Genomic DNA, 17,500 nt, shown 5'->3' with positions numbered 1-17,500 from the left:
ACCTAACCTGTCCCTTCCCTTAACCTAACCTCTCCTAACCTGTCCCTTCCCTTCCCCTAACCTAACCTGTCCCTTCCCTTAACCTAACCTCTCCTAACCTGTCCCTTCCCTTCCCCTAACCTAACCTGTCCCTTCCCTTAACCTAACCTCTCCTAACCTGTCCATTCCCTTAACCTAACCTGTCCCTTCCCTTCCTTTAACTTAACCTCTCCTAACCTTTCCCTTCCCTTACATCTCTCTCCTTCCCTTCCCCTAACCTAACTTCCCCCCATACCCCCCCCTTCCCCCCCAGGCCAGGCCACACTAACACCACCCCCCTCTCCCCCCAGCTCCCCTGCCGCACAGGCCCCCAGACGCAGCACACCAAGTTCAACGTTGAGCAGAACAAAGAGTGTCTTGTGCGCATTAGCCGATACAAGTTCTCCCTGGTCATCGCCGGCCTGCACAAGATCCTGCAGAAGGTCAACGAGATGGTGGGTCATGAGGGGTCACTGGGGGGGGGGGTGTTAGGTTAAGGGAAGGGAAGGGAAGGGAAGGGTTAGGTTAGGAGAGGTTAGGTTAAGGGAAGGGAAGGGACAGGTTAGGAGAGGTTAGGTTAAGGGAAGGGAAGGGAAGGGACAGGTTAGGAGAGGTTAGGTTAAGGGAAGGGAAGGGAAGGAGAGAGAGAGATGTAAGGGAAGGTTAGGTTAGGTTAGGGGAAGGAAAGGACAGGAAGGGAGGAAGGGAGGGAGTGGCATGGGTTAGGTTAGGTTAGGTTAGGGGAAGGAAAGCACAGGGAGGGAGAGGAAGGAAGGGAGGGAAAGAGAGAGGAAGGAAGGGAGGGAAAGAGAGAGGAAGGGAGGGAGGGAAAGAGAGAGGAAGGAAGGGAGTGACATGGGTTAGGTTAGGTTAGGGGAAGGAAAGCACAGGGAGGGAGAGGAAGGGAGGGAGGGAAAGAGAGAGGAAGGAAGGGAGTGACATGGGTTTAGGTTAGGCGTCCCATCCCTTTCTCTCCCTGCCTGCTGTCCTTCATGGCATAATTCTCTGATCAAAGCTCCATCCTGCCTCATATAACATTCTTCAGGCTGTATAATTTCCCAAGAGTTATCAGTGTGTTGTTTTTGTACATGAAACACCTGGTAGTATTGGGTAGGTATCCCCAAGTTCACACAATTGGCAAGGCTTTCATAGGAGTTTTGGGCATTTCCAGGGGTAGTTTTATGGGCCTGGTGGTGGTGTGACCCTTCCTCTGTACCGTGAACCTAAGAAACACCTATTTGACAAGGTTTTCATAAGAGTTTTGGGCATTTCCAGGGGTAGTTTTATGGGCCTGGTGGTAGTTTGACCCTTCCTCTGTACCGTGAACTTAAGAAATGCATATTTGGTAAGGCTTTTGTAGGAGTTTGGGGCATTTCCAGTGGTAGTTTTATGACCCTGGTGGTAGTGTGACCCTTCCTCTGTACCATGAACCTAAGAAACACACATTTGGTTAGGCTTTCATAGGAGTTTTGGGCATTTCCTGGGGTAGTTTTATGGCCCTGGTGGTAGTGTGACCCTTCCTCTGTACCATGAACCTAAGAAACACACATTTGGTTAGGCTTTCATAGGAGTTTTGGGCATTTCCAGGGGTAGTTTTATGGCCCTGGTGGTAGGTTGACCCTTCCTCTGTACCGTGAACCTAAGAAACACACATTTGGTTAGGCTTTCATAGGAGTTTTGGGCATTTCCAGGGGTAGTTTTATTTCCCTGGTGGTAGTTTGACCCTTCCTCTGTACCATGAACCTAGGAAACACCTATTTGGCAAGGCTTTTATAGAAGTTTGGGGCATTTCCAGGGGTAGTTTTATGACACTGATGGTAGTGTGGCCCTTCTTCTGTACCATGAACCTAAGAAACACACATTTGGCAAGGCTTTCGTAGGAGTAGGAAATGCCCAAAACTCCTTTGAAAGCCTTGCCAAATGTGTGTTTCTTAGGTTCACAGTACAGAGGAAGGGTCAAGCTACCACTAGGCCCATAAAACTACCCCTGGAAATGCCCAAAACTCCTATGAAAGCCTTGCCAAATGTGTGTTTCTTAGGTTCATGGTACAGAGGAAGGGTCACACTACCACCAGGGTCATAAAACTACCCCTGGAAATGCCCAAAACTACTATGAAAGCCTAACCAAATGTGTGTTTCTTAGGTTCATGGTACAGAGGAAGGGTCACACTACCACCAGCCTTGCCTAATGTGTGTTTCTTAGGTTCACGGTACAGAGGAAGGGTCAAACTACCACTAGACCCATAAAACTACCCCTGGAAATGCCCAAAACTACTATGAAAGCCTTGCCAAATGTGTGTTTCTTAGGTTCATGGTACAGAGGAAGGGTCACACTACCACCAGGGTCATAAAACTACCCCTGGAAATGCCCAAAACTCCTATGAAAGCCTTGCCAAATGTGTGTTTCTTAGGTTCATGGTACAGAGGAAGGGTCACACTACCACCAGGGTCATAAAACTACCCCTGGAAATGCCCAAAACTCCTATGAAAGCCTTGCCAAATGTGTGTTTCTTAGGTTCATGGTACAGAGGAAGGGTCACACTGCCACCAGCCTTGCCTAATATGTGAATTTATGTGGCAGAATGTTTAGCAATGTTTTATATATGTTAACTTTCTCTTCATTTCTCTTTTTGTATCTTCTTAATCTCTCAGCCCCCAATAATCCCTTCAGTTCCTCAGTTCTTCCCATCGATATCACTCTCTTTCCTTTATCCCTTCCCTTCCCTCCCTCTCCTACCCCTGCCTATCCTCCCTTCCACTCTCTTCCTCTAACCTACCAGGGGCTTCGTGGTGCAGTGGTTAGCACACTCGGCTCACAACCGAGAGAGCCTGGGTTCGATTCCCGGGCTGAGTTGAAAAATTTGGGCGGCTTTTCCAATACCCTACGCCCCTGTCCACCCAGCAGTGAATGGGTACCAGGTATTAATCGGGGGTTGTGTCCCGTCTCCTGGGGTCTGTTCCCTTCTCCTATAATTCCTTCCCCTTCTGTCTCTCTCCGGCATATGACCACAGATGTTGCGCCCACTAAACGAAGCTTTCTACTTTTCCTCTAACCTAACTTAACCTAACCTCTCCTGACCTGTCCCTTCCCCTTTCCTTCCCTTCCCTCCCCTTCCCTCCCTCTCTCCTTCCCTCCCTTCCCTCCCCTCTCCTCCCCTACCCTTCCCTCTCCTTCCCTCCCCTCCCCTTCCCTTCCCTTCCCTTCCCTCTCCTTCCCTTTCCTTCCCTTCCCTTTCCTCCCCTCCCCTTCCCTTCCCTCCCCTCCCTCTCCTACCCCTGCCTATCCTCCCTTCCTCTAACCTAACTTAACCTAACCTTTCCCTTCCCTTACCCTTCCCTTCCCTTCCCTTCCTCTCTCTCCTACATCTGCCTATCCTCCCTTCCTCTAACCTAACTTAACCTAACCTCTCCTAACCTTTCCCATCCCTTCCTTCCCTTCCCCCTTACCCTTCCTTCCCTTCCCCCTTTCCCTTCCTTCCCTTCTCCCTTTCCCTTCCTTCCCTCTCCCTCCCTCCTTCCTTCCTTCCCTTCACTGTTGCCATCACTGTGCTAACCCTTCCCTCCCTCCGCAGCGCCCGCATGGCCCAGACTTTGAGAAGAACTACTACGAGAGTCTACTGATTGTGCTGGACACCCTAGAGAAATGCCTCTCGTCACAGCCCAAGGACACCACGCGCGACGAGGCCATGAACGTCAAGCTGCTGCTGCGCGAGACATGCCAGTTCATAGGTGAGGGCGGGGGGAAGGGAGGGGAGGGGAGGTATGGGGTCAAGTTAGGGCAGAGGTCGGCAACACGTAATTCTAGAAGCACCAGTTTCTTTGTGTGTGTGTGTTTGTGTGTGGTGAGAGAGAGAGAGAGAGAGAGAGAGAGAGAGAGAGAGAGAGAGAGAGAGAGAGAGAAATAGACAGATAATGTGAAAAAATTGAAAAGAAAGGAAGAGGAAAGGAAAGGGAAGAGAGAAAGAGGAGGAGGGAAGAGAGAAAGAGGAGGAGGGGAGAGAGAAAGAGGAGGAGGGGAGAGAGAAAGAGGAGGAGGGAAGAGAGAAAGAGGAGGAGGAGAAAAGGGAAAAGGAGGAGGTGTGTGTGTGTGTGTGTGTGTGTGTGTGTGTGTGTGTGTGTGTACATGTGAGATGTTTAGAGGTACCCAAAAACCTAACCTAACCTAACCTAACCTAACGTAACATCATCATCATCATCATCATTTCATCGATGCCTGGTCCTAGGAGCTCCCACCAGGGGATGGCCACGGCAGAACAGCTTCCATCTTTCTCTATCCAGACACTCCCTCCTTGCCTGCTCAAAGCTTCCCAAGGATCTTTCCCCCTCTCCCTAACGCACTCCTGCACCCTATCCCTCCATTTCAATGGAGGTCGTCCTCTAGCATTCCCTCCCTCTATCTCACTCACATACACCCTTCTGGTCATCTTACTCTCCTCCACTCGCTCCATGTGGCCAAACCACTTTAAAGTCTGTCGCTTCACTTCTTCCACCACTCCACACTTCTTCCCTTCACCCCTGTGGCACATTCCAAAACGCTCGTACACACTTTCATTACTCATTCCATCCATTCTACTCACACCACAAGCACTCCTCAAATAACTCATTTCCATGGGAACAAGTTAGATTAAACCCTGTTCCAGACCTAACCTAACCTAACATAACATAACCTTACCACCAAGAGTACCATAACCTAACGGGGCCTTCGTGGTGCAGTGGTTAGCACACTCAGCTCACAACCGAGAGAGCCCTGGTTCGATTCCTGGGCGAAGTGGAAAAATTTGGGCGGCTTTTCCGATACCCTGCACCCCTGTCCACCCAGCAGTGAATGGGTACCAGGTATTAATTGAGGGTTGTGTCCCGTCTCCTGGGGTCTGTTCCCTTTCCTATAATTCCTTCCCCCTCCTGTCTCTCTCCGGCATATGACCACAGATGTTGCGCCCACTAAAACTTTCTAAACCATAACCTAACCTAACCTAACCTTGCCTAGCCTAACATAGCATAACATACCACCAAGAGTACCATAACCTAACCCAACCTAACCTAAAACTTTCTAAACCGTAACCTTGCCTAGCCTAACCTACCATAACATACCACCAAAAGTACCATAACCTAACCGAACCTAACATAACATAACTACCACCAATACATACCGTAACATAACCTAACATAACATCACTACCACCTAGACACAATGTAGCCTAACCTAACCTAACCTTGCCTAGCCTAACCTACCATAACATACCACCAAAAGTACCATAACCTAACCTAACCTAACTTAACATAACTACCACCAATGCATAATGTAACCTAACCTAACATAACATAACTACCACATAGACACAGTGTAGCCTAACCTAACCTAACCTTGCCTAGCCTAACCTGCCATAACATTACCACCAAGAGTACCGTAACGAGTGAGTGTGTTCGTGAGTGTGTTCATGCGTTGGTGTGTGTTCCAGATCTGCCTTCGGACAACAACATGGTGGTGCAGCTCAAGACACTGGCCTCCAAGGTGCTCTTCGCCCTCAGCCTCAACAACTTCTCCGTCGTCTTCAACCGCATCTCCGTCAGGTGGGTGGGGCGGCCAGGGGGGCAGGGGGGTGGGGGGGGCAACTTGAATTTAGTGTGGCTCTGGGTGGGTGGTTGTCAGGAGAGTAGACCTGGTGCAACATGTCAGAGATAGCTTTATTTTTTTTTTTTTATATATTGTATTGACATGTAGGGGTATACTGTACTAGTAGTGGAAAAATACTATTGAAAAATCCAGTTTAAATCTTGGAGATAAGACTGTGGGCCAGAAACACCCCTCAGATGGGAAAGGAAAGGGAAGGGAAGGGGTTAAGTTAGGGGAAGGGAAGGAGAAAGGGAGGGAAGGGAAGGGAATGGAGGGGACTAGTTAGGTTAGGGAGAGGAAGGGAAAGGAAGGGGTTAAGTTAGGTTAGGGGAAAGATGGGAAAGGAAAGGGAAGGGAAGGGGTTAAGTTAGGGGAAGGGAAGGAGAAAGGGAGGGAAGGGAAGGGAAGGGATTGGAGGGGACTAGTTGGGTTAGGGAGAGGAAGGGAAGGGAAGGGAATGGAGGGGACTAGTTGGGTTAGGGAGAGGAAGGGAAAGGAAGGGGTTAAGTTAGGTTAGGGGAAAGATGGGAAAGGAAAGGGAAGGGAAGGGGTTAAGTTACACCTCAGGTTTGCACGAGGCAGCTAAGTACCTTTTTTGGGCCTTTCAACAAAACCTTTCATTTTGTACGAATCCCCCATAGCAGGGATGATTCGTATGTGCTATAGGGGTGATTCATACATGCTATTTTCACCCCCCAAAATTCATTTCAAATTATAATGAATAAGATATTAATGTCTTAAATGAACGCGTTATATAAAGTGTTCCATTAATGAGAAAAACAACAGTAAAATAATATGTTTTGAGGCATGAGTGGCTTATCTTGGCTTATCTTGTGTTTTCAGCCCTGCCTCACCAGTCAGACTTACTATACATGAGATATTGCCGTGTGGGGTAAAGCAAACACGCATCTTGTATTGTTTTACCATCCAAAAAGTGCAACTTGTTTCTACGTAAAGATAAAATACGTAAGAATTTTGCGTACACTAAACCCCCATGAGATATTGCTGTGTGGGGTAAAGCAAACACGCATCTTGTATTGTTTTATCACCCAAAAAGTGCATTTTGTTTCTACATAAAGGTAAAATATGTAAGAAACTTGCATACACTAAAACCCCATGAGATATTGCTGTGTGGGGTAAAGCAAACACGCATCTTGTATTGTTTTATCACCCAAAAAGTGCATTTTGTTTCTACATAAAGGTAAAATATGTAAGAAATTTGCATACACTAAAACCCCATGAGATATTGCTGTGTGGGGTAAAGCAAACACGCATCTTGTATTGTTTTATCATCCAAACAGTCCATCTTGTTTCTATGTAAAGATAAAATATGTAAGAAACTTGCGTACACTAAACCCCCATGAGATATTGCTGTGTGGGGTAAAGCAAACATGCATCGTGTATTGTTTTACCATCCAAACAGTCCATCTTGTTTCTATGTAAAGATAAAATATGTTAGAAACTTGCGTACACTAAACCCCCATGAGATATTGCTGTGTGGGGTAAAGCAAACACGCATCTTGTATTGTTTTACCACACAAATAGTCCATCTTGTTTCTACGTAAAGATAAAATACGTAAGAAATTTGCGTACACTAAACCCCCATGAGATATTGCTGTGTGGGGTAAAGCAAACATGCATCGTGTATTGTTTTACCATCCAAAAAGTGCAACTTGTTTCTATGTAAAGATAAAATATGTAAGAAACTTGCGTACACTAAACCCCCTGATCACCACGTTGTACGGTGAGGCCCCTCGCACACGTGTTACCCTCCAAGCAGCATCACAGCAACCACGCTGGATAAACGTTAAGTATATCGTCAAATATCACGTAAATGTGCCTAATATTCATATTCAGTATCTTGCCAACAGGACCACGCCCCATTCAGCATGACAGAACACTATGATATGAATGCCTGAAGTTACATCGAGTGTTGCAAAAAGCTAAAATCTTGCCTTCTATGCACAAGTGGCGTGCCGTGATAAACAAAAGCAGCCATCTTGTTCATCATCATCATGTCCATTCACAGTGTTGCTAATACTACGCTGCTGTAAGTTCTGTCTTTTTAACGGCACGTATAAGGTCCACCCCTTGTACGGTACTCCCCCATATCACTACCTATGGACGGTAATACTAGAAACGCCTGAACCGGTGTTGTGTTGTTTGGCGTCCCCGCCGTCAAAAGCTGGCGGTTTTGTTTACAAACACTGGTCTCTCGTGAACGGTGCATGCTCAGACCAGCAAGCCTAGACCTGTACAGTCTCACAAAGCTTTTTAACCGTAATTAAGAGTTGCTGGAAGGCTGAATCAGACATACAGTACCACTACCACCATCCCCGCTGTTTCTAGACTGACACTCTGTACGAGTTGTATTTATATGTACAGAGTGTCATTCTAGAAACAGCGAGGATGATGGTACTGTATGTCTGATTCAGCCTTCCAGCAACTCTTAATGTGTTAAAAAGCTTTGTATGTACAGTGCTACGCTTACTGGTCTGAACATGTGCAGTTCACGAGAGACGAGTGTTTGTAAACAAAAGCGCCAACTTTTGACGATGGGACACCAAACAACACAACACCGGGTGCCTTCAGTACCATGTCATGCTCACAAACGAATATGGAATATCAAATTTGAGGCAGTGAATAATCATTTTTGGGGCAAAGTTAAATGATTTTTCTCTTTGATATATTGATTTTTGAGTCGAACATAAAAAATAACCTAGTGTTTTAATGTTGATGATCTAAGTATGAAATCTCTTCACCGAAGATATTTTATACCCCAAAGTTCTTTCATACAACACCGGGCGCCCGGCCACGTGTAGGGAGGAGACAACGCTTGTTTTCTGAGAGGCGGAAAAAAGTAGCGATTATTTTGAGTTTGGTTACAAAGGCAGCGAAGATACCGATATACATATATTTAAATAAGTATCGGATGGCCGATAATCCAATTTTGTTACCTGCGATAACGCCCAGCTATGAGAATGAAGAACGAAAAACTGATGAAGTGGTGGACAAGAGAGGGAGTAAGGGTGTTGACAGGAGGAGGGGAAAGAAAGGGAGAAGGGAGGAAAGGTTCAAGGATGGCGTCACTAACACAGATGGTCTTGTGTCAAAGAATATTGAACGAACTGATTACTTAAGGGAAAGTGATCCAGATATTGTGTGTATAGTTGAAGCAAAACTTGTACAGGAAGTGGAAGTTTGCTGGACGGAAAGATCAACTACAACATTTGGAGGAGAGAAGGAACAAACCCTGAAAGTGACGGACATGAGACTCGGATGTTTGCTTATTAATCCCTTCCCTTCCCTTCCTCTCCCTAACCTAACTAGTCCCCTCCCTTCCCTTCCCTTCCCTTCCCTCCCTTTCTCCTTCCCTTCCCCTAACTTAACCCCTTCCTTTCCCTTCCTCTCCCTAACCTAACTAGTCCCCTCCATTCCCTTCCCTTCCCTTCCTCTCCCTAACCCAACTAGTCCCCTCCATTCCCTTCCCTTCCCTTCCCTCCCTTTCTCCTTCCCTTCCCCTAACTTAACCCCTTCCTTTCCCTTCCTCTCCCTAACCTAACTAGTCCCCTCCATTCCCTTCCCTTCCCTTCCCTTCCCTCCCTTTCTCCTTCCCTTCCCCTAACTTAACCCCTTCCTTTCCCTTCCTCTCCCTAACCTAACTACTCCCTCCATTCCTTCCCTTCCTTCCTCTCCTAACCTAACTAGTCCCTCCATTCCTTCCCTTCCTTCCTCCTTTCTCCTTCCTTCCCTAACTTAACCTTCCCTTCCCTTTCCTTTCCCATCTTTCCCCTAACCTAACTTAACCCCTTCCTTTCCCTTCCTCTCCCTAACCTAACTAGTCCCCTCCATTCCCTTCCCTTCCCTTCCCTCCCTTTCTCCTTCCCTTCCCCTAACTTAACCCCTTCCTTTCCCTTCCTCTCCCTAACCTAACTAGTCCCCTCCATTCCCTTCCCTTCCTTCCTCCCTTTCTCCTTCCTTCCCCTAACTTAACCCCTTCCCTTCCTTTCCTTCCATCTTTCCCTTTAACCTAACTTAACCCCTTCCTTTCCCTTCCTCTCCCTAACCTAACTAGTCCCCTCCATTCCCTTCCCTTCCCTTCCCTCCCTTTCTCCTTCCCTTCCCCTAACTTAACCCCTTCCCTTCCCTTTCCTTTCCCATCTTTCCCCTAACCTAACTTAACCCCTTCCTTTCCCTTCCTCTCCCTAACCTAACTAGTCCCCTCCATTCCCTTCCCTTCCCTTCCCTCCCTTTCTCCTTCCCTTCCCCTAACTTAACCCCTTCCTTTCCCTTCCTCTCCCTAACCTAACTAGTCCCCTCCATTCCCTTCCCTTCCCTTCCCTCCCTTTCTCCTTCCCTTCCCCTAACTTAACCCCTTCCTTTCCCTTCCTCTCCCTAACCTAACTAGTCCCCTCCATTCCCTTCCCTTCCCTTCCCTCCCTTTCTCCTTCCCTTCCCCTAACTTAACCCCTTCCTTTCCCTTCCTCTCCCTAACCTAACTAGTCCCCTCCATTCCCTTCCCTTCCCTTCCTCCCTTTCTCCTTCCCTTCCCCTAACCCCCTTCCTTTCCTTCCTCTCCCTAACCCTAACTAGTCCCTCCATTCCCTTCCTTCCCTTCCTCCTTTCTCCTTCCCTTCCCTAACTTAACCCCTTCCTTCCCTTCCTCTCCCTAATCCAACTAGTCCCCTCCATTCCCTTCCCTTCCCTCCCTCCTTCCTTCCCTTCCCTTCCCCTTCCTCCTTGCTTTCCCATCTTTCCCCTAACCTAACTTAGCCCCTTAGCTCCTTCTCTCCTTCAGTGTGTGTGTGTGTGTGTGTGTGTGTGTGTGTGTGTGTGTGTGTGTGTGTGTGTGTGTTTACCCGGGCCGCTAACCAGTATCCCCCCCCCCCTCCCCCTTACAGGCTGCAGGAGTTGAGCGCCACCAACACGGATGAGAACCCGGATGTGACGGACATTGAGCTCATCCAGCACATCAACGTCGATGTCAACCGACTCATCCGACTTCTCAATGGTGGGTCACGGCGATGGGTCTTGTGTTGTTGTTGTTGTTGTTGTTGTTGTTGTTAAGAGAGGGAAGGGAAGGGAGATGTGAGGACAGGTTAAGTTAGGTTAGGGGGAGGAAGGGAAGGAGAGAGAGGAGGAGGGAAGGAAGGAAGGGAAGGGAAGGAGATAAGTTAGGTTAGGGGAAGGAAGGGGAGGGAAAGGAAGGGAAGGGAAGGGGTTAAGTTAGGGGAGGGAAAGGAAGGGAAGGGAAGGGAAGGGGTTAAGTTAGGGGAGGGAAAGGAAGGGAAGGGAAGGGGTTAAGTTAGGGGAAGGAAAAGAAGGGAAGGGAAGGGAATAAGTTAGGTTAGGGGAAGGGAAGGAGAAAGGGAGGGAAAGGGAAAGGAAGGGAATGGAAAGGGAAGGGAAGGGGATATGTTAGGTTAGGGGAAGGGAGGGAAAGGAAAGGGAAGGGAAAGGAAGGGGTTAAGTTAGGTTAGGGGAAAGATGGGAAAGGAAAGGGAAGGAAGGGGTTAAGGGAAGGGAAGGAGAAAGGGAGGGAAGGGAAGGGAAGGGAAGGGAGGGGACTAGTTAGGTTAGGGAGAGGAAGGGAAAGGAAGGGGTTAAGTTAGGTTAAGGGAAAGATGGGAAAGGAAAGGGAAGGGAATGGAGGGGGTTAGGTTTAGTTAGGTAAGGGGAAGGGAGGGGAGGAGGAAGGGAAAGGAAAGGGACGGGAAGGGAAGGAAGGTAGGGGTTAGGTTAAGATTAGGTAAGGGGAAGGAGGGGAGGAGGAAGGGAAAGGAAAGGGAAGGGAAGGGAAGGGAAGGTAGGGGGTTAGGTTAAGTTAGGTAAGGGGAAGGGAGGGGAGGAGGAAGGGAAAGGAAAGGGAAGGGAAGGGAATGGAGGGGGTTAGGTTAAGTTAGGTAAGGGGAAGGGAGGGAAGGAGGAAGGGAAGGGAGGAGAAGAGAGGGAGGAGGAGGAGGAGGAGGAAGGAGGAAGTGATTTTGATACTTTCTCCTAATCCTCCTCCTCCTTTCTTCCCTTCCTCCTCCTCCTCCTCCTCCTCCTCCTCTCCCTCTTCCTCCTTCACCTTGTCTCTCTTCTTCTTCCTTCTCTCTTCTCTTCCTCCTCCTCCTCAGTTTCTTTCCATCTCCTCTTCCTCCTTTTTCTCCTCCTCCTCCTCCTCCTCCTCCTCCTCCTCCTTCACCTTGTCTCTCTTCTTCTTCCTTCTCTCTTCTCTTCCTCCTCCTCCTCAGTTTCTTTCCATCTCCTCTTCCTCCTTTTTCTCCTCCTCCTCCGATCTAATAGAAGTGTTTAAAATGTTCAAAGGATTCAGTGATATTAATGCGGAAGATTACTTTACAATTGATCGATCAAATAGAACAAGAAGAAATCACAATTTGAAGATAAGTGGTAAAAGATTCTCGTGTGAAGCTAAACACTTCTTCTTCAATCGAGTTGTTAATGTTTGGAACTCTCTACCCTGTGATGTCGTTGATAGTACAACAGTTACGGCCTTCAAGAATAGATTAGACAAGTGTTTTGAATCCAACCAGCAACTAAGATATTACTCATTGTCGTAATAATGTTAAGTTCTTTCGAATACTGGTGTCCTGGTCCGCTTTTATCGCCCGGTTAGTGGTAGCAGTAATGGTAGTTCTTTCCTCTTTCCTACATAATTTCCATGCAGTTTTTCCATGCTGCATGGTTCTTTTTCCTTTCCTGCCAGCTTTGGCTGGAGGGATGGGGGGGTGGGGAGGAGCCTTCGCCTTTGCTGTCCTTCATCTTCCACCTTTGATTAGATAGTTAGTGCAGCTTGTCACAAACAGCCTCGTAAGGACCAGTAGGGCTGCTGTTGTTTGTTCTTCCTTTGTGTGTTCCTCCTCCTCCTCCTCCTCCTCCTGTGTCCCTTCCCTTGCATCCCCTTTCCAAACATACCCTTTCCTTCCATCCATCCCTCCTTTCCCTCCTCCTCCTCCTCCTCCTCCTGTGTCCCTTCCCTTGCATCCCCTTTCCAAACATACCCTTTCCTTCCATCCATCCCTCCTCCTCTTCCTCCTCCACCACTGACTAACCCCCCCCCCCCCTCCCCCCCCAGAGACCATCCAGAAGTTCCGCAGCCTCAGGAAGAACGCCCAGATCGCCCTCATGACCTCCCTGGAGAAGGCCATATGGAACTGGATGGACACCTACCCCAACGAATTTGCCGACCTGCAGGTGTGTGTGTGTGAGAGAGAGAGAGAGAGAGAGAGAGAGAGAGAGAGAGAGGAGAGGAGAGGAAGGGAAGAAGGGAAAGAGAAGAGAGAGAGAGAGAGAGAGAGAGAGAGAGAGAGAGAGAGAGAGAGAGAGAGAGAGAGATGGAAAGGAGTGAAAAGGAAGGGAGATAAGCAAAGGAAAAGGAAGGGAAGGGAAGGGAAGGGAAGGAGTAGGAAAAATTCAGAGGGTAGGGAAGCTAGTGTGTGTGTGTGTGTGTGTGTGTGTGTGTGTGTGTGTGTTTTGTCTTCCTTCTATCCCTTCCTTTCCCTTCCCTTCCCTTTCCTTCCATTCCCTTCCCTCCCCTTTCCTTTCCTTTCCTTTCCTTTCCTTCCCTTCCATTCCATTCCCTTCCCTTTCCTTCCCTTCCCTTCCCTTTTCTTTCCTTTCATTTCCTTTCCTTCCATTCCATTCCCTTCCCTTCCCTTCCCTTTCCTTCCCTTTCCTTCCCTTCCATTCCATTCCCTTTCCTTCCCTTACTTCCTCCTCCTTTTCCCTCTTCCCTCTTCATCTGTGTATCGGAGAGAGAGAGAGAGAGAGAGAGAGAGAGAGAGACAGAAAAACAGACAGACAAAGAGAAAGAGAAAGAGAAAGAGAAAGATAAATTTAACAGAGATATAGACAGACACACACACACACACACACACACACACACACACACACACACACAGAGTTAGCCCCCCCCACCCCTTAACCCCCCTTTCTCCCCCCCACAGACCCCCCCTAACCCCCCTTTCTCCCCCACAGACCCCCTTTCTCCCCCACACAACCCCCCCCCTAACCCCCCTTTCTCCCCTCACAGACCCCCTCTAACCCCCCTTTCTCCCCCCCACAGACCCCCTCTAACCCCCCTTTCTCTCCCCACAGACCCCCCACAGACCCCCACAGACCCCTCTAACCCCCTTTCTCCCCCCACAGACCCCTCTAACCCCTTTCTCCCCCACAGACCCCCTAACCCCTTTCTCCCCCACAGACCCTCTAACCCCCTTTCTCCCCCACAGACCCCCCCTAACCCCCCTTTCTCTCCCCCCTCCCCTACAGAAGCGACGCAATGATGAGCTGGCCAAATGCTGCGAGGCCATGTTTGAACACCTGGACAGCTTTGCGGAGAACAGCAAGAAAAGGGCGGCTGTCTGGCCACTACAGATCATGCTGCTGGTGCTGTCCCCGGTGAGTGGCAGGAGGAGGAGGAGGAGGAGGAGGAGGAGGAGGGACAGATGGGAAGGTTAGGTTAGGTTGAGGGAGGCAGGGAGGAAGGGACACAGGAGGAGGAGGAGGGACAGATGGGAAGGTTAGGTTAGGTTGAGGGAGGCAGGGAGGAAGGGACACAGGAGGAGGAGGAGGAGGGAGGAAATCCACAGTCCAGACCTTCCCTTTTGGTAGGAAATCCACAGTCCAGACCTTCCCTTTTGGTAGGAAATCCACAGTCCAGACCTTCCCTTTTGGTAGGAAATCCACAGTCCAGACCTTCCCTTCTGGTAGGAAATCCACAGTCCAGACCTTCCCTTTTGGTAGGAAATCCACAGTCCAGACCTTCCCTTCTGGTAGGAAATCCACAGTCCAGACCTTCCCTTCTGGTAGGAAATCCACAGTTTAGGGGTTAGCCTGGTAGCAGCGACGGGCCAAATTTGTGGCTGTACCGTGTAGCAGCGACGGGCCAAATTTGTGGCTGTACCGTGTAGCAGCAACGGGCCAAATTTGTGGCTGTACCGTGTAGCAGCGACGGGGCAAATTTGTGGCTGTACCGTGTAGCAGCGACGGGGCAAATTTGTGGCATGATTTTAACCCTCCAAAATTGATGATACATAAACTGATCACAAATGCTTAGATATATACCAGCTCTCACTCCCCCCTTACCCCCTATACAGAAGGTCCTCGAGGAGATCGTCAACGCGGATTCTGGCGCCCCGTGTTCACAGCGTCACTTTAAGAAGAAGCAATTCATAGACCAGCTCAAGAAGGCGCTCATACCTCACAACATCTCCCGGCACCTGACCGAGGCCGCTGCCGTCACCTGCGTCAAGCTGTGCAAGATCGCCACCTACATCAACATCAACGACTCCAATAACGTTGTCTTTGCCCTCGTCACAAGTGTTCGGAGTGAGCTGAAGGTGCGTGCGTGTGTGTGTGTGTGTGTGGGGTGGGTGGGTGGGGGGAGGAGGAGGAGGAGATGGTACAGAAAGAGAAGAAGGGATATGTGAAAGGGGAGGAGGAGGAGAAGGAAGAGGAAGGGGAAGAGGAGGAGGAGGGAGTTAAAGAAAGGGGAGGAGGAGGAGGAAGGGAGGAGGAAGAGAGAAAGAAAAGAAGAAAGAGGAAGAGGAGGAGGAGGAGGAGGAGGGAGTTAAAGAAAGGGGAAGAGGAGGAGGAGATGGAAGAGAAAGAGAATGAGGAAGAGAAGAAGATGCCTAACCTAACCTAACCTGACCTAACCTGACCTAACCTAACCTAACCTACAGTAACCTACCATAACTTAACCTACAGTAACCTACCATAACTTAACCTACAGTAACCTAACCTTACCTAACCTAACCTAACCTTACTTAACCTACAGTAACCTTACCTAACCTAACCTAACCTTACTTAACCTACAGTAACCTAACCTAACCTAACCTAACCTAACCTAACCTTACTTAACCTACAGTAACCTTACCTAACCTTACCTAACCTTCCTTAACCTACAGTAACCTTACCTAACCTTACCTAACCTTCCTTAACCTACAGTAACCTTACCTAACCTTACCTAACCTAACCTAACCTTACTTAACCTACAGTAACCTTACCTAACCTTACCTAACCTAACCTAACCTTCCTTAACCTACAGTAACCTACCATAACTTAACCTACAGTAACCTTACCTAACCTTACCTAACCTTCCTTAACCTACAGTAACCTTACCTAACCTAACCTAACCTTCCTTAACCTACAGTAACCTACCATAACTTAACCTACAGTAACCTTACCTAACCTAACCTAACCTTACTTAACCTACAGTAACCTACCATAACTTAACCTACAGTAACCTTACCTAACCTTATCTAACCTTACTTAGGGAGGAAGTCTGCTGTGGATTACAGTTGCATCTGTGGTCATGAATAATTTGTGTGTTGTATACATTAACCGTTGTTATCATATGAACATTTCAAGCTGATCAGATGATATGAAAAATTAAGAAAATTTTTCGTTGTTTTTTATGAAAATTTTGAATTAATTTTTCTCAGCCATTTTTTTACAGACTTTCTTGTGAAATGCACATCTGATAATTCATTATTATTCTAACAATTTGTCAAGATGTTTTTTGGAAAACTGTTGTAAATCAATTTTTTTTTTTTTATTTGTGAAATTTATTTTAGAAAATTTTCTTGACAAATTCAAGCCACTCGGCGGTGACTGAAAAATCCCAGGTGGTAGCGGCAGATTCGAACCTTGTCGTCCATCACGCGGTGAATGCGGAGCCCGCACGCTAACCACTCAGCCACCGCCCAGCCAAATTGTGTACCAAAACTGTTACATGGGTTACAAACTTCAGCCTGAAGATTGCTGCATGTTTGATTTTTCAACATTTATTCCATACTTTGGCACGCCAGCTAATGCGCCGCAGTCAGGGAGCCACGCCCACGCAGCAGCCATTTAAATCTCCTCGCTATTGGCATTTAAATTTATGTCTGACTGAAAAAAAATTACCATTCGAAAGCCAAAGGATAGGGTGTTGCCATAGACCATATAACTCAATTTCGTATTTTTTGAAAATTATTTTCATATATTCACGGAGGACTCTTCCCTTAACCTGCCCTAACCTACTGTAGCCTAACCTAACCTTACTTGACCTTACCTAACCTTACTTAACTTTACCTAACCAAACCTTACTTAACGTACAGTAACCTTACCTAACCTAACCTTACCCTTATCTAACCTAACCTAACCTAACCTAACCTAACCTCCCTCTCCTCATCCGCAGAATCTCCTCTTCAACATCGTCAAGCCGTTCATCCGCGTACAGGCGTTCATCTTCCAGGACGTGGATCTCATGATTGACTGCTTTGTGTCGCTGTTCCGCATCCTTCCACACAACAACGAGGCGCTCAAGGTCTGCCTCAACCCCAACTCACCGCCCACATATCACTTCGTCCTTGTGTCATCCCTATACCGGTGAGTCATGAGGGTGGAAGAGTGGGAAATGGTGTCCCTGATTCACCTCCACTTTTCTCCACTTTCCACTTAGTGTTCATTGATCTCCTTTTATCCACTCGTAGGTCTTTCTCTCCTCTTTCCATCCACTCTATCCGCATCCGTCTATCTTCATCCGTCTTTCTGTTATTCCTGTTTTTATCAAGGACTGTGCCTCTCATCCTCCACTCTCCTCTGAGAAGAAGGATATGTTACCCTGAATTCATGTCCACTTTTCTCCACTTTCCACTTAGTGTTCATTGATCTCCTTTTATCCACTCGTAGGTCTTTCTCTCCTCTTTCCATCCACTCTATCCGCATCCATCTATCTTCATCCATCTTTCTGTTATTCCTGTTTTTATCAAGGATTGCGCCTCTCATCCTCCACTTTCCTCTGAGAAGAAGGATATGTTACCCCAAATTCATGTCCACTTTTCTCCACTTTCCACTTATTGTTCATTGATCTCCTCT

General features: G+C 47.9%; 1 protein-coding gene across 1 annotated transcript in view; it reads left to right on the top strand.

The window, feature by feature from the left end:
* The window catches only part of LOC126988383 (neurofibromin-like), a gene marked incomplete at its 3' end in the record, with an annotated part of 36,840 nt that overhangs the window by 9,517 nt on the left and 9,823 nt on the right, over positions 1–17,500 (top strand). Inside the window, 8 exon segments of the mRNA XM_050846449.1 lie at positions 330–473; positions 3,591–3,747; positions 5,478–5,589; positions 10,534–10,643; positions 12,711–12,829; positions 13,907–14,035; positions 14,734–14,976; positions 16,821–17,011. Coding sequence (XP_050702406.1) covers positions 330–473; positions 3,591–3,747; positions 5,478–5,589; positions 10,534–10,643; positions 12,711–12,829; positions 13,907–14,035; positions 14,734–14,976; positions 16,821–17,011 — 1,205 coding nt within the window.

The sequence above is a fragment of the Eriocheir sinensis genome, chromosome 69 (assembly GCF_024679095.1).
Source record: "Eriocheir sinensis breed Jianghai 21 chromosome 69, ASM2467909v1, whole genome shotgun sequence".
In the NCBI taxonomy this organism is placed as follows: Eukaryota; Metazoa; Arthropoda; class Malacostraca; order Decapoda; family Varunidae; genus Eriocheir; species Eriocheir sinensis.
The sequence above is the reverse complement of the archived record's forward strand: the minus strand, read 5'-3'. Positions and strand labels throughout refer to the sequence as shown.